General features: G+C 38.7%; 1 protein-coding gene across 9 annotated transcripts in view; it reads right to left on the reverse strand.

Annotated features, from left to right (window-relative positions):
* Positions 1-7315: 7315 nt before the first annotated feature.
* The window catches only part of nrxn3a (neurexin 3a), a 213450-nt gene continuing 197481 nt past the window's right edge, over positions 7316-23284 (reverse strand). For 2 of the 9 annotated variants that reach the window (XM_061796051.1, XM_061796046.1), the window contains 3 exons: positions 22457-22758; positions 22210-22303; positions 7316-9086 (listed from right to left, as the gene is read on the reverse strand). In XM_061796051.1, the coding sequence (XP_061652035.1) occupies positions 8791-9086; positions 22210-22303; positions 22457-22758 (692 nt within the window). In that variant the 3' untranslated portion in view covers positions 7316-8790. Of the gene's footprint in view, positions 9689-13384; positions 13956-22209; positions 22304-22456; positions 22759-23284 lie in introns of all 9 variants that reach the window. The other 7 variants (XM_061796045.1, XM_061796043.1, XR_009791623.1 and 4 more) reach the window with 6 other exon arrangements.

Here is a 23284-nt window from a genome sequence, read left to right on the forward strand (position 1 = left end):
CATCTGCCACCGCCTGCTCTTGGGTCCAGCTACTCCCCACACGTCACAGGCTCTTTAAGATCCAAGAGACATAGCTGAGGGCTTTGTTTTTTGTCAATATCAGCCTTTTTTCTTTTTTTTTTTTTTTTTTTTTTTTTTTTTTTTTGCATCTAGTACAAAGGAGTCTGATTTGAACCTATGTAGCCCTGTAAAAGGTACATTTTCTTCTCTATCTGGTTGAAAAACTCCGCCCAAGGTCATGATGGTATGAACAGCAGTCTTACGAGAAACTATAAAAAACATAAACTGTATCATTTGTCCCCTAACCTATATATATTTTTTATTTTTTAGTATTATTATTTTTTTAAATCATTACAGTCTGGTATTGTCCCCCAAGAACTCAAAATTGCTAAAGTAATTTCCATTCTCAAATCTGGTAAAATAAAGGTCTTTGACGACTACCGTCCAATATCTATTTTGTCGTGGTAAACCAAGATCCAAGAGAAACTGGTCTGTTATTTGGCCCTGACAGACACGTTGGCAGTCAAACATGAGCTGTCGTGGCTGATCGTTTGAGTTATGAGTCCCGACCAAGTGACGTTGCCTCGTGTAGTGTGACATCATCCATGATTGCCGGATCTGGCGTCTGGGACAGCTCACGATGCCTCACAAGCTCGAAGTGGAAAGTCTGGCGTGTCAGAATTGTTTTCTTTTTTCTTGCATAGTGCGACATCCTACGTGGCCCTACGATTGTTACTAGGCATTGACCAATAGCGTGACGGAGTGCCTTTATACGGGAAGTTTGCTTACGTCACTAAGCGACATACGGGCTTTTTCTCTACAGAGCGCCTATGGAAAACGTTCAAAATATTGGGCCGATCGTTTTAATATTTTCAAAGGTTGAAGTAGACTTGAAGAGAGATATCGACATATTTTTCGTGATTATTGGGCATAGGTTTCTGATATTTCAAGACAAAGCTTTAGATATGGGCCCTATATGGTAGGTACGTAACTAAAATTTTCTAAATACCTTTATAACAAAATAGACATCATTGGATAGGGGAGTGTTACATGAATAAAATGAGCCGTAGTTTGTAAGAATCTTTTGTAAGGATTAAGGATTTTATGACACTTATGTCGAAAATTTGCATGTTTCTTATTAGTTGAGATGGAAATGTGACCTTTAAACAAGCCATTTTCCGATTTTTCAATGGCGGTGTACGCTCGACCCATTTCCATGGTCAAATTGAGAGCAACTGCAGAGTTGGAGTAGTTGGGTAGCGAAGCAAAATGTTGCACTCAAGTAAGCATACTGTTTCTTTAGAAGAACTCAAGTAAAAGTAAAAAGTAGTCCTCAAAATAAATACTTGAGTAAGAGTAAGAAAGTACTCTGTGAAAAAAACTACTCAAGTACTAGTAAGTGACTAACTTCTTATATATTTTTTATCAGACCATGAATGTGAAATAAAAATATGCATGTGCAAATTCAGATATGAAATTCTTCTTCTTTTCCTTTCGGCTTGTCCCGTAAGGGGTCGCCACAGCGTGTCATCCTTTTCCATGTAAGAATTTAGATATTATGAACATTAGGACTTAATCTAAAATAGAAAATTAAGGCAAATTCAGCTCCAAGAAATTATCTTTCCACTTTTAAAAGAGCACAATAGGGTCACCAAGCAAAAATTACAAAAACAGGGACAAGGCTGCAGTGAATATAAAAAGTGTACACACCCCTGCTCAAATGGCAGGTTTTTGTGATGTAAAACAATTTAGACGATGAAACGGTGACCAACTGGTTAGCACATCTGCCTCACAGTTCTGAGTACCCGGGTTCAAATCCAGCCTCGCCTGTGTGGAGTTTGCATGTTCTCCCCGTGCCTGCGTGGGTTTTCCCCGGGTACTCCGGTTTCCTCCCCCATCCCAAAAACATGAACGGTAGGTTGATTGAAGACTCTAAATTGCCCGTATGTGTGAATGTGAGTGCGACTAGTTGCTTGTTTCGATGTGCCCTGCGATTGGCTGGCAACCAGTTCAGGATGTACCCCGCCTCTCGCTCAGAATCAATTGGGATAGGCTCCAGCTCGCCCGTGACCCAAGTGAGGATAAGCGGTATGGGAAAAGAATGAGAGAATGAATGAAAATAATTTCAACCAGAATAAATAATTTAAAAACTTTTTCGACCAGTAATGTGACCTAAAATTTGTACAACACAATTGATTTATTTTTGTATGTTTTTGAGAAGGGAGGTGAAAATCATCATCTTCTTTTCCTTTCTTCTTGTTCCGTTAGGGGTTGCCACAATGTGTCATCCTTTTCCATTTCAGCCTATCTCCTGCATTCTCCTCTCTAACACCAACTGCCCTCAAGTCTTCTCTCACGACATCCATCAACCTTCTCTTTGGTCTTCCTCTAGCTCTCTTGCCTGGCAGCTCCATCCTCATCATCCTTCTACCAATATACTCACTCGCTCCTCTGGACGTGTCCAAACCATCGAAGTCTGCTCTCTCTAACTTTGTCTCCAAAACATCGAACCTTGGCTGTCCCTCTGATGAGCTCATTTCTAATTTTATCCAACCTGGTCACTCCGAGAGCGAACCTCAACATCTTCATTTCTGTCACCTCCAGCTCTGTTTCCTGTTGTCTCTTCAGTGTCACTGTCTCCATACATCATGCCTGGCATCACCACTGTTTTATAAACTTTTCCCTTCATCTTCGCAGAGACTCTTCTGTCACACAACACACCTGACACCTTCCTCCACCCGTTCCACCGTTCACCGCTGTTCTGCTACCCTCATACATGTCCTGTACTATTCTAACGTACTTCTCTGCCATTCCAGACTTCCGCATGCAGTACCACAGTTCCTCTCTGGGTACTCTGCCATAGGCTTTCTTGATCCACAAAGACACAATGTAGCTCCTTCTGACCTTCTCTGTACTTTTCCATCATTCTCAAGGCAGATAATGCATCTGCGGTACTCTTTCTAGGCATGAAACCATATTGTTGCTCGAAAATACTCACTTCTGTCCTGAATCTAGCCTCCACTACTCTTTCCCATAACTTCATTGTGTGGCTCATCAACTTTATTCCTCTACAGTTCCCAAAGCTCTGCACATCACCCCTGTTCTTCAAAATGGGCACCAGCACACTTTTCCATCTCTATCCCTCTGTCTGGCCAACCTGTATAGATACTTTTCTCCTTATTTAGTGTCCAACCTGGCATACATGTCATCATGTGCCTCTTGTTTGGCCTTTGCCCTATTTCGCATCTCAAGGTATTCCTTCCTTCCTATTCTCCTTGGTCCTCTCAGTGTCCCACTTCTTCTTAGCTTACCTCTTTCCTTGTATGATTTCCTGTACTGTGAGGTTCCACCACCGAGTCTCCTTCTCTCCTGTCCTGCCAGAAGATACACCAAGTACTCTCCTGCCTGTTTCTCTGATCACTTTGGCTGTAGTAGTCCAGTCTTCTGGAAGCTCCTTCTGTCTACATAGAGCCTGTCTCACCTCTTCCTGAAAAGCCGCACAACACTCTTCCTGTCTCAGCTTCCACCACATGGTTCTCTGCTCTGCCTTTGTTTTCTTAATCGTCCTCCACACCACCAGAGTCATTTTACACACCACCATCCTATGCTATCTAGCCACACTCTCCCCTACCACTACCTTACAGTCAATAACATCCTTCAGATTACACCGGCACAAGATATAATCCAACTGCTTGTAGATCACGCTATGTTCCTGCCTCTTCTGGAAGAAAGTGTTCACTACAGCCATTTCCATCCTTTTTGCAAAGTCTACCACCATCTGTCCCTCCAAGTTCCTTTCCTGGATGGCGTACTTACCCATCACTTCTTCATCACCCCTCCTCTTTAGTGCCTTTCTACCTTCCCCCTTACTAATCATTGCCACTTCCTGGTCCACCATACTTGCCTCTTCTACTCTTCCTTCCCTCTCAGTATTCTTTCCATCTGTCCAGCACACTACTGGCACCAGTTAACACATTTCCATCACTATCCTTAATCACCATAACCTGCTGCAGATCCTTTCCATCTCTATCCCTATGCCTGGCCAACCTGTATAGATCTTTTCCTCCTTCTTTAGTGTCCAACCTGGCATACATGTCATCATATGCCTCTTGTTTGGCCTTTGCCACCTCCTTCCTTTGCCCTATGTCGCATCTCAATGTATTTCTTTCTCCTCTCCTCAGTCCTCTCAGTGTCCCACTTCTTCTTAGCTAACCTCTTTCCTTGTATGATTTTCTGTACTGTGAGGTTCCACCACCAAGTCTCTTTCTCTCCTTTCCTGCCAGAAGATACACCAAGTACTCTCCTGGTTTTTTTTTTTTTTTTTCCTTCCTCCTCCAATATGAGTCACTGTGATTGGCCTACGAAGCCCAATAGAATACTTTGTGTATGGACATATGACTTTCTTGTGTCATTTGATTGGTGAACTCGAGTAAATAACCATAACCATGGTTATGTTGGATTGGTGCAACGGTGCCGTTGTGGAAGTAAAAAATGAAAGTCTAAAAGTAGATTGCGCAAGCACTAAATGTTAAACAAAAGTAGCGAGCACCATGTTGATCATTGTAGCTGAGTAAAAGAACTGTTTCTTCGTAACTCAATTAAAAGTAAAAAGTATGCATTACACCTCTGACAGGTACAATTTATCCAAAATGTGACTTGAGTAAATGTAATGGAGTAAATGTGATGCATTCCTACCCACCTCTGTCTATTGAGGAGGAATCCTATGAACGTGATTTTTGAGGCCGAAATTTAGGAAGATTTCATCTTTGTCAGAATGACAGAAATCGCAACTGAATTGGAAAATTCAAAAACGAGGTGGTAAAGGCATTTCCCAACAATGTAATTTGAAAAGAACAAGTATTACCTTGGGCGAAACAATGAGAAACGCAATGTTGGTGGACCTCTGCTAAATTCACGTAGTCCATTTCAGGGTAAAAAAAAGTGGAAAGAGAAAATATTCATGGCACTCTTTGTTTTCATAATTTCATGTGCAAATGTGCAGTGGCAAACCAGTTTATGTTTACTTTGAACATGTTAAATATGTTATATGTTATATATGATACATGCTGCTGTCTTTAATGCAGATGGTGCGTTTTCAATTCCTGGTCATTGCACCAATACCCAGCCACTGCCAGTCCCAAACCTCTAGATAGGTTGTATGTTGTGTCAGGAAAGGCATCTGTGTATAAACTGTGCAAAATAAATAATGCGAGTGACTCACTGTGGTGAGTCCACCACCAAGGTGTCCTCTCCAGAGACACGATGACGACATGCGCTCAGGCGGGGATACGAACCATCAACCCTATGCTTGCAGTGCGTACGCGTATCCTCCTCATCACATCACCCACATATGTTGTCTTTTTGAAATTGCACTCATTTTTGTTCAGAGATCTCAGACTCAACCAGATTTGCAACAACATAAAAATCAATACATTTGAATATTTTCCAAATGTACCTGTAATTATTTGCACCCCCCAACCCCATTTTTTTATTTTTTATTTATATCTTATTTGGCCACAAATATACAAGTTAGGGCCACTTCAGATCAAATTGGGGTGATTTTGGCCTCTGAACTAAAATGTAAAAGTATTGTCACCAGTGCATAAGTGTAGTAATCTATTAACGTCATAACTCTGAGAATCTCAGGATTTTTTTTGTGAGCAAATTATAAACATTTGAGTAAAAGTTGAATGAAAACTTAAAGCTATATATACAATTATGAAACTTCTTGGCTACAAAATAAAATGTATTTTTTAAATTAATATTTTAAGAGACGGTGGACGACTGATTAGAGAGTCTGCCTCACAGTACTGAGGTCCGGGGTTCAATCCCCGACCCCACCTGTGTGGAGTTTGCATGTTCTCCCCGTGCCTGCGTGGGTTTTCTCCAGGCACTCCGGTTTCCTCCCACATCCCAAAAACATGCGTGGTAGGTTAATTGAATACTCTAAATTGCCCGTAGGTGTGAATGTGAGTGCGTATGGTTGTTTGTTTATATGTGCCCTGCGATTGGCTGGCAACCAGTTCAGGGTTTACCCCGCCTCCTGCCCGATGATAGCTGGGATTGGCTCCAGCACTCCCGCGACCCTTGTGAGGAGAAGCGGCTCAGAAAATGGATGGATGGATGGCTTTTAAGAGACATTAATTGGCGTGGCAATCGCTCATCTGTAATGACTTCGGTCTCAGTTCAAGTCCCAAGAGAGAGAGAGAGAGAGAAATTGTTCGGTTTGCACATCCTATCGCTGACATTTCTTCTTGTATGTGTGTGGTCAACTTGACTGTTTGTTTATAGTGCTGTGTACTGTATATACACATCAGAGTGTACATTTAATTAACCCTTTTGTGCATATATGTCAAACTCAGGCCCAGGGGCCAAATTTGGCCCACGATGTAATTATATTGGGCCCACAAGCCTATATTAAATGTGTATTAGAGCTGGCCCGCCAGTATAGAGCACCACTAATGCGCCAATAATATTTCAAATCCCAGAATGCTTTGCTAGTGTGTTGGCCCATCAGTCTTGACCGGCGAGCGCTCCTTCCCTTTCTGTTGCAGTCGTTAGCAACTATGCTACCAGTCTCCTCAAGCAAATTTACACTTCCCAAATTTACACTTTATCTCAAAAATGGCCAAACTAAAGATGGAAAACTGTTGCGTTCCAAGACAGGTGTGAGGCAGATTGTCTGTTCACTAAAGTAAAAGACAGACCTGTTTGTCATGTGCGGAGCAACGTGGCTGTAACAAAGATTATAACATAATTTAATTAATGTTTTTCTTTTTAATGGCCTTTATCAACTCCTAGGCACAGACTGTTAATAGTTTGAAGTTTCGATTTTTATTGAAGGACATTTGTATTTTTTTGGGGTGCTTTGTTGTTGGCCTTTGAAAAAAGATTTACATCAAAAAGAAAGATAAATAGTAGAAGAATTCATGTTATCCATTTAAATACAAAAGAACAAACAAATACCACTGATGTCTTTTATCGCAAATTTTAGTTCTTGTGTTTATAATATTAAAGTTTGATTATTCCAGATTCAGTGTTTAAGCAAAATTTAAGTTTGTTGTCATATGATAAACTTTAACGCTACATTTCTGCATAAAAGAGAAACATGCACATTGCAGTGATTTTTCATGAAATATTGAGTTTGGCCCGTGACGTTGTCCCAATTTTTTATTTTGGCTCACTGTGAATTTGAGTTTGACACCCCTGCTATAGGGATTAGTACAAGCTACAGTGTAATAAGACACAAATCAAAATGTTTAGTTGCCCTAAACTGAACGAAACATTGAAGTCCATTCACATTAAAACCTTCATCTGATTTGTCATATTCCTGACTTTATTTTCTTTCAAAATGAATGACACTATTGGAACCCAAAACAGTATAGCAGTGATACAGAAGGAAGGGCACCTTATTTTGTTGAACACTGCAAGTAGATAAATATTCATGCAACTTTAGAAACATCTCTGGTTAGAGCGCTAGGCTAACAATACAACTTTTATTTCTTATGAAATATCAATATTATTCTCCACATTCTTTTTCTCAGTGTAAATTAACAGTTTATAGACTTTGTCATGAAATATGCTGATATTTGTGTTCTGTCTGTACAATAGAGGTACTAAAAATGACAACTGTCATATGGTATATGTACAATTTACTACCTACAAAGTACAACAGCTAGAATGTAATAAAATATGTAAACTTTTTTTTTTTTGACACAGTTGAGTGTGACAATAGATTAGAATTCACACTTTGACCATTAAATTTATTTCTGTATACACGTGTTAACAATGTTTTAGTACTGCATTTGTGTTTCTCCTGACACTTCCATAGAAAAAGAGAACGATAGGCAATACATTAACATACAGTTTTGCAAAAAGATCAGAACACCACTTGCTGTGCAGGAATAGCAGACTGCTTATAGAGCTATTTTTTTCCATAGCTAATATTTTGGGGTGTCCCAAAGTGGGAGGGGTTTAGTTCTGTCTAATTAAGAATCATTTTGCATCAAATAGAATATTGTCCAAGTTGAAGACTGTAGACTTTACTATTATACTGTAAGTTAGGATGACATGCATTTTACAATCATTCGCTTTTTTTTCTGAGAGAAGCCCCACAACTTTAAACAAAGTGTGTCAGACAATCAGAATAATTGTACTAAATACGATTTCAATGAGAACAGTTTCAGTGAGTGCTATCCATTTGCTCACTTGATTTAATTTTACACACAGAAATAGCTGTTTACTTATTGTTTTTACCTCCATTTTTCTTTTGCTCAAAGCAAAAATAAATAGGACACCACACTATTATTATTTAGAAACCATACAAATTTGTCATATTCTGATACAACAAGTCCTTTTTTTTGTACTGGAACAACGATCGATTGCTTTGACCCCTTCTTGTTAAGCACTACAAGTTGCTTACATGCTGATAATGGTCAAGCCTATTAGCCTTTTGTAACATACAAAATAATGTATTTTTTGTCTTAATGTCACAGATCACATTGCTCTAAAAGTCACTTAGGAGAATGATGTAGCTGGGAAATATTTCTATTCTGATAACGTCTCTGACCAGATAGAATAGTAAGGTCTCTAAAGTTGCTATTAAGCCTTCTCTGTATGCTTACAGAAGTAAGTGTGCTTTATATTATAGTACATGTCATCAGTTCAGCTACTCAGCACAGTAAAGGATCATTCAAGTTCCATTTAATACCATCATTTGTCGTTTCTTCTCACAAGCAAAGTAATATGTACTTGAAGCGCTGTCTTTTTCTTTTTGCTCTCAAATCTCAGTCACACGTAATACTCCTTATCTGTATTTTTCTGCTTTTTATTGCTGCCTTTCAAACTTTGCTGTTTGTCCTTGATGACAGTACCATTGCTCTGTGCTGAGTTGGTGATATAGTTCCTACTCTCATCCACCTGGTAGGAGCCTTCATCCCTGTTCCTGTATTTATACATGGCATAAAGAAGGATGAGGATGCACAGGGCAGCGGCCGCCACTATTCCGATGACCATCCCGGTGGTGCTGCTTGATTCCCGGACTACTTCTGAAGGCCCCGGCCTGACGCCTGGTTCTGTGGGAAGTGCTGTGGGTATATTATGGAACACGGGGGAGGTTAATCATGGGCCCCTCAGCTGGGTGCCGTCTACCTCATAGGATGTGGGCAATGGAAGCAACTCTAGGTCTGGCAGAGGTTTTAGCTATTCGTTTTGCCAGTCGGATGTTTGGCGGGTGCATTGTGAAGGCAGAGGTGGCGGTGGTGCGGCTCTGGCGGTTTATGGTATGGCGATAGTGATAGTCCTACTGCGTCTGGAGACTGAAGCTTTGTTATGTCTAACAGTCCTGGGCGAGTGAGCTTTGTAGCCACCGTGTAGCCCGACGTGGACAAAAGAGAAGGTCGTGTAAAAAAAATCTTCATCAGCGGTAGAGGGCTGGTTAGACTTGAACTCTTCCCCAGAGCCATACCCCGATATCGCCAAGCCATCATCATCACAATCATCGCTGCCTCGGTCCAACAAGCACGGTGCCCCTGCCTCAGTGGCCTTGGACAGGGACTCTTTGGTGGTCTCAGTAATGGTGAGGAGTGGGTGGTGGGTTGAGGGAGTGGGAATGAAGGGTGCATGAGGATCGACAACGGGATGTAATGTACTATTGGATCCTCAAGTGCTTGGGTGACTAACTCAGCTCCTGGGTTTGGACACAGACATACAAGATGTTAGGAGATGGTATTTTCATTGTAAAATCTAATTCATACCTATACATAAAAAAAATGAATGCAAAGACCGACAAATGAAAATATTATCAAGCGACAAGTTTTCAAACCTCATACCACATGCAATTTTTCAAAAGGTTTAAGAGATGTGTAAGGATGAGCCAGATAAATCAAACATAGTGATATATACAATATGCTATTCAAAAATAAGTCCAAGAATGCAACAGCTTTCTTTTTCCAATTATTTTTCCTTTATTGTAGTTCATCAAGGAGGACTAAAAAAAATCCAGACTACTGTTGTCTTCCTATAGATACATACGATAGCAGATTCACCAATCAATAGTTCTCCAGATCCCTTAAACCTCTTTCTTGGTTGCTCATGATACAACTGAAATTATAGTTCAGTTAGTTATTTCTGTGATACAGAGCTGAAAGCTGTAATACTGTTTAAAACCTTGTGGGTTTAATAATCAGAATACCTATTTATTGCTATATGCAGCCCCCTTTTATAGTGAAGGTGGAACGAAGAGAACAGTTCAATTGTAGGCAGGCTTTGTCAACATTGAACACTGGGTTTTCAAACTTTAACTTAAGTGTCTCTGAACCTTAGGGATAACGTTTATTTGTTGTAATTCAATTAACTTTAACTAGACTTTGATCTTAAGGATAACATTTATTTGTTGTTATTCAAATGTGATAATGACTCTGTCACATGAACAGCTCTGTAACAAAGAAAAATGTTGATACAATGTCAATGGCAGAACAAACTCATTTGAATGCTCACCTTTTGAAGGATATACTTTAGTCCAAATCATTGAACCCTGATTTCCTAAGCTCTTTTAGTCAGGGAAATGTAAGCTTTCGAGCTCTATTTTCTTTGGGGCGCAAATGCTGGCAGATCCATATTTTCGGCTCACTGCGCGTGTTTGCTAATTTGACTGGTGCAGCTAGGGGTCTGTCCACGGAGATGCACCTGGCTGAGTGACAATTTGGTGGCAGAAAGTCGATCTAAATTTATGTCTTCTCAGGCCAAGTCTTAGTCCTGGCACAAGTTGTACCACTGGTCTAACCCGATTTTGGTGAATTTGATTGTGGCACAGGCAGAAAGATACTGAGCTCTGCGGGCATATTTACAACGCAAGTCGGGAGCGGTTACCATCATCTCATTCTGAGTTAAACAAGCGCACCTGCTCACATTTTCTGTTGCCACAGCAGTGATAATGGTCCACTCACACACAGGTCATGGCCATTACGCATTGTCCTGTTCTGCACTAAGGTGCCTTGTCTCCATGGAAAATTTCATTTGGGCCACATTTAAATGGAATCAGAGGAGCTGCTTTGATTGGTGGCGACCCACGTCGGCTGTAAACACTCCCACAGCGGCGCAGCCTGCCCACTCTCGAATCTGTCTGCCTGTGCCGGTCTACGAAATTATCAACACTAGTCTAACCTGCCTCTGCCGCACAGATTTTCCACCAGCCTGGCAGGATTTACACCGTTCAAGAAAATAAAGCCCCTCATCTTTTAACATGTTAGGGTTCGATTCATGATACTACATAGGAAATTACTTATTGGGGTCCCTAAGACGCTCTACCCATTTGAATTGATTAATAAAGAACCTTTCTTAAGTAATTCAAAAAGATTTAAACTTTTTACTAATTACAGTGCATTACTTTTACAGTATATGGAATGCTAGTCCATTCTTGTAAACTTCAGGGTTTGGCTCATTGAAAAGCATCTGAAGATTGCAGTATCTCTGGGATAAGGGTAGAAATCGCAGAGTAGCACGCGATGCAATGATTCCCAAGATTGTGCACAGATAATATTGCGATACAACGTTAATGCGATTGTGTTCGAAGAATCGAAGAAACCCCTCCATGATCCTTCACAATACTGTAACTGGGGAACAGGAAATGAATAGAAGCTGTCTTCTTGCAAATAAACGTATACAACAATATTAAATTACTTGAATATGGAACTGTATTTGTCTTTCATATTTGCAAAATATTAGTAAAGGGACTATTTTTAGACACAGGAAAAACAATTGTAAAGTCCTTGAGCAAGATATACAACCCCCAGTTGCTCCTGATGCTTTGTCATCAGTAGATGAATGAGGAGAAAGTGTTAAGCGTTTTGAGTACCTTGAAGGTAGAAAAGCGCTACACAAGTGGAAGTCCATGCTTCTCTGAGCTTTAAATGATTAACAGCAAAGTAAAACATGTCTCCAAAGAATATGTAATCAATGCATTACCTACAGTATACAATTTATATTGAAAATTAGTATTTTTTTTTGTTAACAGCAAAGATTAATTAAAGGAAGTGTGAAAAATGCTAAGCATCCCTGCATTCATTAAAAGGCACAATACTAAAAGGCTATTATTATAATTCCATCTATCTGTTTTCCGTACCGCTTATCCTCACACGGGGTCGCGTGTGTGCTGGAGCCTATCTCAGCTGACTCTGGGGGAGAGGCGGGGTACACCCTGAACTGGTCGCCAGCCAATCGCCGGGCACATATAAACAAACAACCATTCACACTCACATTCACACCTACGGGCAATTTAGAGTCTTCAATGAACCTACCATGGATGTTTTTGTGATGTGGGAGGAAACCAGAGTACTGGGAGAAACCCCACGCAGGCACGACAAGAACATGCAAACCTCACACAGGTCAGGCCGGATTTGAACCCACAACCTCAGAACTGTGAGGCAGATTTGCTAACCAGTCGTCCACCGTGCCCCCATATATTATTATTATTAATAGTAGTAAAAGTGTTTATTAATATCATTGTAAATTTGGCCATTCATATCAAGGATCAGCTCATTAACATTGTGTTCATTCTCCATGTTTGTCGGTTTGTCAATTGGTTCATTCTTGACAGTTGACAGTATTCAATCTTCAGCCCATGTTGTAAACAACATCATTATTAGTTTAGATATGCATTGCTGACAGTAAATGAAGAAGAATATTGAGGTATCATTATACTAGTAATATCATATCAGTTAAACTCTTCTTTACTGCGCATACTTAGACATCAGACCACTACAGTTGCAATCTGATGTTGGTGTATCAATACTTTACACTGAGAGAATATGCTGTGATATATCACAAGACCGATATTTTTTTTCTAAAACACTAAACTAAACACATTGCAATTTTTGTGCAGCTTAGTTAAAATACAAATTTGCGGAGTTTGGGTGGTGTGAACATTCAAACTGCCATTGACATTCAAAGTATCCACAGCTGCGCATACTCAACATTTAAATGCAGATTGCAAATTTGACAGTGACACCAAACACCAACATATGCATTCACAAGTACACAACTCTATAATATATATGAATTGCACTTTATTATACTTTAAGTCATACAACACTTAACATAATTATTCTGACAAATTTCCACAAATTGGTCAGTGATGCAGTTTAAAAGCTTTTCAAGTGCAGACAAATAATGTTCTCATGAATATAATCAGTAAAACCAAAACCATTCAAACCTGATGTACTGAATGTATATTTCAAAATTACATATTTCACACAAAGGGTCTTAATTGGAAACCCTCTCTGTTAGCTTACTGTAGTGCAAACTGAGATGGATGCTGGCAATGCTACAAACTGCATTACTGAAAGACAGGTTAACAGAATTAAACATACATAATTTGTCCACTTACATCAACATATTCTCCGCATGAATTTGGCAGAAAGAAAAGAATTTACAAAAGAAAAGTGTATCATAATAATAATGGATATCCACTTTGTACCATTTAAAATACTGTATTATTTTCCATTGGAGAGTGTGTTCTATATTAAACATGACAATACAGGGAGGCAACAACACACACATCCACACCACAAAACATAAAAATAATCACCGTCATTTTGTTTTTGTTTTTTTTAATATAGCTAATCTCTCACTGTGTAAATAATTAGCTTTGTTCTCATTTCTTTTTACAAAAGCTGTATCTACATTTTTCCATTGCAATAGATTCAATAGTATCTAAAATCTATTCATGTTCGAGTAAAAATTGATACTCTTAAATTCTCATTTTGTTTTATAGAGTAGAATGAATGAATTCACTTTATATTTTAATTAACTCTAACAACAAGGGAGCAGGTGAAGAAGGGGTGGGACCTATGAACATATTACATAGGAAATGAGGCTGATGAGGGTGACAGTGTAAGTCAGTTGCCATGTCCATGTAAAGGCAGAACGAGGCGGTCGGGCGGCAATAGAGCTTTTGGCTGTAAGGAAGGGATGGGGATATACAAACAATGAGCATATACATGCCCATCTACATAAAAGAACAGAAGAACTCTAACACTGACAGGTCTGACAAACCCTAAACTGCAACTTTTTAGTCATGCAATTCATTTTTTTTCTTACAATCAAACTATTATGCAATAATCCTTTGTTTTGATAAGATATGTTTTCAAATATTGACAAATAGAGGATAATGGAAATAGGATCTGGAACGGCTGCATCTACTAATAATACAGGTTTGAGCATTACAGGTTAAGTTATTTTTTTATTTGATTTGCAAAGAAAGCACAAATGGGATGAAAAACACACAAAGGAGTTAGTAATAGTTAGTAGTAGAAGCAGTTCCAAATCCGTAATAATCAATTGTATGTTAAAAAAATAAAATAAAAATAAGCTTCCCAATGCTGTTTAATTGTAATCCAATTGTGCAAAAGAATAATAAACAGTTAAAGCCAAATAACCATAATAAGAACCAAAATGGTGTTTGGATTAATACAAAAAAAAAAAAAAAACCTGTTAAAACTATCAAATGAAAAATGTTAAGATGAATGAACAAAGTCATTTGAAATTTTGCACACACTACAACCAGATGCACACAATAGAAAACAGACACCGTCGAGAGAGGGACTCGACTTGGAGACGGGCTCCTCTCTCATGTGTTTCTTGATGACAAATATATCTGTAATGTTAATCTTTAAACATGAACCGGCCGTGCAGTCTGGGTGTACAGTGACAATACTGGCTGAGAATGAGTTAATTTTTGGTTTAGTTTTAGTTGTACTGCAGGATGTTGATGCATGCTTAAAGTAAGTTGCATTTAGGGAAAGTAGAAAATAAATAACATTGAAAACTGGGGGTAGGTAAGACTGACCAAAATAAGTGACAGACTCTGTGTCCCAATTCCATATTAGAAAAGTCATACTGTACATATTCATTGAAAACAACAGGCAGTGGTAGCAAATGACAATGTAAGATTCACAAGAAAATATGTGTGGTATCAGCAAAACTTTAACTGTCGAAACTGACATTTCTGTTCAACATACTTAAGCTCCACACTTTAGTTATAATTCAGTATGACTGTTTATTCACTATGATTGGGATACAGGTCAACTTGAACAAATAGCAGTGGGGAACAGGAACAAAATACAAACATTAAACATACAATGGATATGGAAAGGTGATACACCCCTTTTAAATTCTCTGATTGATGCTGTAATTTAACAATGAAGTCGGTTGAACTTCAAAAGATATGATTAGTGTGAAAACGTGGGAGGATTAAAAGTAGAAAACTGAAATTATTGTTGCACGTGTAGAAATACTCTAATAACACGGGGCTTCGGCTCACCCTAATTAAATTATCGATACATTTTTACTGGCTGTGTTGACAGGTTTGACTCAGTTAAAGAGAAATCTAGTATAATTTTTCTGAGCGCAGTTAGGGTATCGTCAGTGTGCAATACTGCAGATACTTATTAAATGACCTGCTAATTTACTAATCATAGTTTGTTACTTTTCGCTGCAAGGCGCTTCTAGTCAGATTTCGGTGAAAAGTGTACTGTACCATCTAAGCACTTTTTCTGGTGTTTAGCTTAGCAGTTAGCATGGCTTCTCCGTCTCCTGAAAATTATTCCTCGTTCTCCTATAGTGATAACAGCACTCGTCAGAAATTTTATTTATTTGCTGCAACGGAAGGGAAGACTAATGACTATGCAAGCATGACATGCTTGTCCCTCTGCAACTTTTTTTCCCCTCCCAACTTCTCCTACCTCACCAATCTCTTGCCCTTCCCCGCGCAACCTGGACACAGTTGCGGCCGGACCAGTGCACTGTAAGGCGGCCACGCTAGCATGAACACCCAGTCTCTTGCTGGCTGACTTAAAAAAAAAAAAAAAGAAGAAATTCTTCCAACATTTTTATCCCTCTCCGCTCTTTTGCCGATATAGCGGCATTTCATTGGTAGCTGCAGCGGCAGAAGATATTGTAGCGCTGAGCATTCCCACAGTAGTTCCCAAACAGCCAGGGAACGCACCATTCTTATAACCAGCTGCCAGATATGATGACGTCATCAAAAAAGCATTATCGCAATTGGTTGGTAGAGACCAAATCTAAACCGTCGGTCAAATTTTGACTGTCTCCGAAGTTTACCGTTTATACCATGCACCCCTAGTTCGAATGCTATCTGAAACCCTGATGCACAAGAAACGTAGATTGAGACTGTAACAGTGTCGATATAAACATCGAAGGAATCCAATTATTTAAACGTATAAGTCAGTGGAGGGTTTAAAAAGAACTTTTAAATAATTAGTTATATGTAGGTCCAAAGTACAGACCGTCACTGGAGCACTTGAGTGTCATTACTAAGAACTGGAGTACCTCCAAAACTGACTAAATTAAAGCTAAGGTATGGGAGGGTACCAAGAAGTTTTAATTTGGAGTTTCAAATTAATTTACCCACATCTCAAATCCATTCATCAGATTTGGAGCTCTTTTGTAAAGAAGATTGGGTAACTTTTGATCAGTTATTAAGATAGACATATACTCAAAAGATTATATCCAAGAATAAATTATACTTTAACAAAGTTTAAAATTGAACATACTAAAACTTTTGAGTTTGTTTTTCAAATTAATTGTTAAAGTATGAAATTATATATTTTCTATAATATTCCGAAATTGATCCCCGGAGGGGAACATCAAGTATTAGTTTGTCTTGGTCTCAATATAATCATTACAAAAAGGGGTGGGTTGACCATTTCCACTGCACAATACATTATGTCATGTATGATAAATGTCAAATGACACGCTTAAAGTGTATATCCATTAGACACAGTAAGACACTATTCCAATGTCCAAATCACAGTTGAGGTTTGCACTAGGGCCTAAACTTTAACATGTTAATTTCATTTAATGGCACTTTTCATTTCAGCACTTCAGGCTACATGGAAATTAAAAGTCCCCTAATGACTGTTCTTGAGGGTCTAGCGAGATTGTGTGAGAACGGTCGGGCCAGCAGGGGGGATACTCTTTGAGTGTGCACATTACATGTTAACAATTAAGAAAACCATAGCCTAGATACTGTCTGCTCATTCCTGAACTGGAGGGAAATAGGGGGATTACCCCCTAAAGCCTAGGGTCTCTATTTTCGTAGACAGCGCATCTGCGGCAGGGCACAAATGCCAGCGGCTCCTGATTTTTAGGCAGGCGCATGGCTCGCACTATGTGTCCGCAGACTGGTCTGTGCCAAGCTAGGCGTTCCGGCACAGCGAGGGTGTGTCCTTGGAGTTGCATCTGGCTGAGTGACAATTTGGTGGCAGAAAGTCGATCGAAACTTACACCTGCTCAGACTATACCTAAATCCTGGTGAAAGCTAGACCGCTGGTCTAACCCGAATTAGATCGGGGCACAGGCAGACGCTCTGCAGACATATTGAGGTCGCCAGCAGTTATCACCAGCTCATCCTGTATTTAATGAGGGTACCCACTCACATTTTGTGTTGCAATTCTGGCCATAGCAGTGACAATGCTCCACTCATGCACAGATCACTGCGATTACGCATCGTGCTCCTTCGCACATAGAATGTGGTGACATGTCTCCAATTACAGGGAATGAGGGGAGCCTTCCTGTGAATATCCTCATTCATCCAGGTCATTTCATTTTCAGGGCATTGATTCCATCACAACTGGACTGTTTATGTTTCAAGACGTTTTATGTCTCATCTGAGCAGGCTTCATCACTTCATGCAATAAGGTTTACTTAGGACGCACTAGCCACTGTTTGTGTGGAAAACTAAACTATTTATGCTCCAAACTTAGAGACATGCCCCACACCATGTATAGAATCATTCTTTTGGAATACGACTCTCCCCCTTTTTTGCATTCCAAAAGAATGACTCCATACGTGGTGTGGAGAATGCCTCTAAGTTGGAGCATAAATAGTTGAGTCTTCCACACAAACACTGGCTAGTGAGTACTAACTAAGCCTTGTTGCATGAATGTATAAAGCCTGCTTGGATGAGAGGTGAAACGTCTTTGTAAGACAAACAGAACATTCCAGTTGCGATCGTGTCAATGTCCTGAGAATGAGAGGCGTTGCTTTGATAGGTGGCAACTGAAGTCAGCTTTAAACACTCTCACAGTCGCACAGACTGCCCGATCTCAGATCCGCCGGCTTACGCTCATCTAAGAAATGACTAACATCAGTCTGAGCCCCCTCTAGCGCACAATGGCGCTGGCCGCCGTACAGGATTTACGCCGTTCACGGAAATAGGGCCCTAGGTATCCCTGTTTTCAGTCCTGGATTAGTAGACATAAAGGTAGGTACGGTCTTGACCTACGTGCAGGAATGGTTGACATCTAGATGAAGTACTCAAGTAGATCAAGCCTCCTTTAAAAGCTTAAATACAGCCAATTAGAATTTGGAATATTGTCAGCTCATATAATATTCTTAAAATTGCTCTGTTTATGCAGTAGCCTGCTATAAAATAAACATTTTTAAATTTATTTCACAAGTTCACATATAGGTATTTTCATCCATCTGATTTTGACAAATATTATTGTTTCAAATATGTTGTATACAATATAAATGTGATTGCTTAATTTCAAAGCCTTTAATTGATGATACTTTTAAAAAAATTTTGTCCCACCACAATTTCGTTTGATTTTGCTACACCAAAAAGCATTGTAAAAATATAATACACACAAGGGGTATTATGGATACACACTTTTAAAAATATAGTGTCCTTTGACATTCATATATATTCAACCCAGGCTTTTTGGACATAAAGCTATAGGAATAAAATTGAGGAAAAATTCCATTAGATGGCATTGATGGGGATTGATGAAAATCTTGTGTTATCTGAACACTCATTTTTGTGTTGTGTGTTTTGTGGATGTATATTATGTATGTTGTTGGTTTTATTACAACTTTTGGAGTATTATTTTATCAGATTTTTTTATTAGATTCATATATTTTGAGCTAAATTAAAAGTCTCATTCAGCAAATTCTTCCTTCAGAGCTCCTGTCAACTTGCATTGTTGTTAAAATATCTCTGAAAATTGGGAACTGCCTTTTCAATTCCAAGTATATATTGGGTAGATTAATAAGCAGAGTATGGGGCTGAACTTCTTAAAACTAAAGACATGCTGTTCATGACCTGATAACTTGAGACTCAGTCAACAGTGCCTTTGGTAGTTGCAGCCAAGTAGTGCACTCCATGCTGTCATGAAACAATGAATCAACAATCTATTCCACACAATCAAACTAATTCTTCATGATCAATGAACCAATTAATTATTATGCTCATACCTCGTTCCAACCAATGAAACAAAAAAACAAACAAAAAAGTTTTTAGTTGTCTTTATTTCTCCTCTTGCCTCCCCTAGCTGTCATGAAAGAGGCTGGCTCAGGAAGCTCCACATCTCATCTAATGGTTTAATGATCTTGTCTTTTGTTTCAAAATATTTCTTCATCAAGTATTCCTAATTAAAAATTCTTCATCTGCTCTGTCCTATCCTTTTATATAAAGGCAAAGCATTTGATAAATGTATGTATATGGATTACATTAAAGATTAGGCCAACTTGCTGGTTAGAAAGTGTTTTTGTACTTGTATAATTTTATATATATTATAGTTGATTTTTATAATCATATTGTATAGCATTATACCAGAAATACAGTGGGTACGGAATGTTTTCAGACCCCCTTTTTTTCACTGTTTGTTATATTGCAGCCATTTGTTAAAATCATTTAAGTTCATTTTTTTCCTCATTAATTTACACACAGCACCCCATATTGACAGAAAAAAACTAAATTGTTGAAATTTATGCTGATTTATTAAGAAAGAAAAACTGAAATATCACACAGCCATAAGTATTCAGACCCTTTGCTGTGACTCATATATTTAACTTGGGTGCTGTCCATTTCTTATGATCATCCTTAAAATGGTTCTACACCTTCATTGCAGTCCAGCTGTGTTTGATTATACTGATTGGACTTGATTAGGAAAGCCACACCCCTGTCTATATAAGACAACAACACAGTGACTGTTTTTGAATGGCCCAGCCAGAGCCCTGACTTAAACCCAATTGAGCATCTCTGGAAAGACCTGAAAATGGTTGCCACCAAACGTTCACCATCCAACCTGACAGAACTGGAGAGGATCTGCAAGGAGGAATGGCAGAGGATCCCCAAATCCAGGTGTGATAAACTTGTTGCATCATTCCCAAAAAGACTCATGGCTGTATTAGCTCAAAAGGATGCTTCTACTAAAATATTGAGCAAAGGGTCTGAATACTTATGGCTGTGTGATATTTCAGTTTTTCTTTTTTAATAAATCTGCAAAAAATTCAATAATTCCGTTTTTTTCTGTCAATATTGGGTGCTGTGTGTGCAATATAAAAAAAGAGTGAAAAATTTAATGGGGTCTGAATACTTTCCATACCCACTGTAAGTTCCTATGCCAATTGTGATTTTGTGCACATTGAATACTTTATCAATGAATATAAATAGCTTTAGAAGTTGATTGCCATCTTATGAAATTGATCAATTAAGGACACAACAGATGGATAACAGAGAACAGTATCAATAAACAACTTGATAACCAAAGAAGAAAAACACACAGAAAACAAAGATAATGCAGGGTTTGCAATTGATGTTGCTGTGACTGCAAACATGTTTTTCAGCTAAAATGCAAATGCAGACAAAGCAATTTTGACTGTATTGTAATTAAAATGATCATGCAAATTGATGAACAAAATTCATTCTGAGCAAAATGAAGAGTTTTCAAAACCATAGTACCAATCATCAAAACATAAATTAGATTTTTTTTTTTTTAAACCATACCATTCCATTACCTTTGATGGTAGGATGCAAAATACATTGTTCAACTGAATCAATCAAATAAATAGTACAGAATAAGAATGCAAGGGTAATTTTAAAATGTTTTTTTTCACTCAAATGAAAGTCTCATCAATTGGATTTACTTTTGGCTTGAAAGGTTAGTGTTTGTAAAATATTCATTTGCCTTGCAAAAAGGAATGTTTTCATCTGCATGCTATAAAAGCTGGAGCAAACCAATGAAAACAATGGACTGTAATAATGCAATGCCATACATGATGAAACTATACATGCATAGAAGTATCAGACAGATGGTTTAGGTTTCATCACCAAATTTAGAAAACACAAAAAGAAGTAATAATACTGACTGAGCGAAGAAAGAAAAGATGAACAGAAAAGTACATTTTGAATCCACAGAGCATGCCACTGTCAACATCAAAATAATGTCAGGGTTAGGATGGCATGAATTTCTGTGTAAATATGATTGGATGACAGGGGCCCTGTCTTTGTCTTTCTTCACAAATCCCCATGAATTTCAGAATACACAGCACATATTTTAAGTCATTTACATGATGATCTCCTGCATACTCTTTAAAAGAAATTGGGAATGGCCAACAGTATGTCAGCCAAAATGTCTGACGAGAGAGAGAGAGAAGAAATATGACCTTGACCTTTAACGAACACTTGTTTTGTTTTGTTTCCTTTGGGTAAAAGTAATAATCATACCAATGTGGAAATTCCCAAATTCTTTCAAATATATTCTCTATTTTTAAAAAGGCTGCTGAATATCTTTTTTTGTATTTAGGTGCAAAAAGACAGAATAACAAGTATGCTTATAAGCAAAACCCAAAAAGGAAAACAAAATGTACACAGAAATTCAATGATATCTGTTCTCTCTGTTCTCACTCTCTTTAAAGCAAAAAAATGCAAGCATCTAAATATGAACAATCGAATGTGCAAATTAAATGATGGGGGAAAAAAACTCAAAAGTCAATGAAATTCTTAACAAATCAATAAAATGTACTGTTTAAAAAGGATAGTGATGAGTGGCAGCATCACTGGCTCATAATGGTTCACTTTTATACAAATTTCACTCATCTAGGTTGTACGCACTCACATTGTCTTATTTTTAATCTCAGCAGATGAAATTTGTATGTGTGTATGTGACCATGTTGACCACTTTGGATGACCCCATGTGCAAGTGTAGTTCATGACAGTAATGACCTTCTGCTCTTCTGAATACAACTTGCAAGATAACAAATGGAGCTCTGAATAGCCAGTTGAAATTTTTTGAAGTTAAGTTACACTTTGTCTAACCATGGGGATGTGATGCTTTGAGACTGCCATCATCCATACTTGGTGCTGATGCATGAACGCACATAGAAAGCAAGCAAATGCAAACTAACCTAGCCCACCTGGATGACCAGTTTCACACTCCTCAAGGTCTTCATCATCACTGGAACACTCCGCAGATGACACAATGTCATCTGATGCATGCTTCTTGATCAGAAGTTGAAGTTGTCAGGAACAACAGGCCAAGAAGCATAAAAACACACACACAAGTTCATTCATGACCTTTGAAACGCGAGTTAAAAAAAATAAATCTTCACTCAAGGTTTACATATGTTTGTATATGAGGTATTTAAGCCGTACCGTTGAAGAGGATCTGTGTTTCCGTGTGGTGGTGGTGGACATCATGGTAGTAGTCTCAACAAAGGTTGTGGACACATCTGAAGGTATGGCAGTGGACTTGGTTGAGCCTGCCCCACTGGGGACATCACCAACCAGCCTCACGCTCCCATTTATCTTGATGTTTGGGTTGCTCTCAGCGGCCATGTTCAACACCTTAAGGCCATTGTAATAAAGACCAGACAGCTGACCCTGAAATGGCCGTCCACGATCACTTCCTCCAATCGCAACTGTGGCTTGAGTATTGAATATGGTTAATTGTCGTCCTAGAGGGGACATCCACATATGTTAAAACCAGGAAAAAAAGAGACCTAAAGTACATTCAAACCAATTAGCAGCCTGCTTTTTTTTGGTGGCGAGAGCAACGGACTGTGGAGCATTTGTCTGATGAAATGTTGGTTTTCTGCCTTCCTGTAGATTACAGTGTTAAAAAAATTAAATAAAATCTTCCTCTGTTTGTACATGACTGCACAAGTGAATGGGGGGGATGGAGCAAGTAATACATATTTTGTCTTTGTTATCTCATATAAATCTGTTTTTGTTTTAACACTACACCTTGATGAGGTATTTCCAGCAATAAAATGAATGTCTAAAATCAGCTTGCTTTGGTTTGACTTTGTTTATATATCCATCCATCCATTTTCTGAGCCGCTTCTCCTCACTAGGGTCGCGGGCGTGCTGGAGCCTATCCCAGCTGTCATCAGGCAGGAGGCGGGGTATACCCTGAACTGGTTGCCAGCCAATCGCAGGGCACATAGAAACAAACAACCATTTGCACTCACAGTCATCCCT

Source organism: Phyllopteryx taeniolatus, chromosome 13 (genome assembly GCF_024500385.1).
Source record: "Phyllopteryx taeniolatus isolate TA_2022b chromosome 13, UOR_Ptae_1.2, whole genome shotgun sequence".
In the NCBI taxonomy this organism is placed as follows: Eukaryota; Metazoa; Chordata; class Actinopteri; order Syngnathiformes; family Syngnathidae; genus Phyllopteryx; species Phyllopteryx taeniolatus.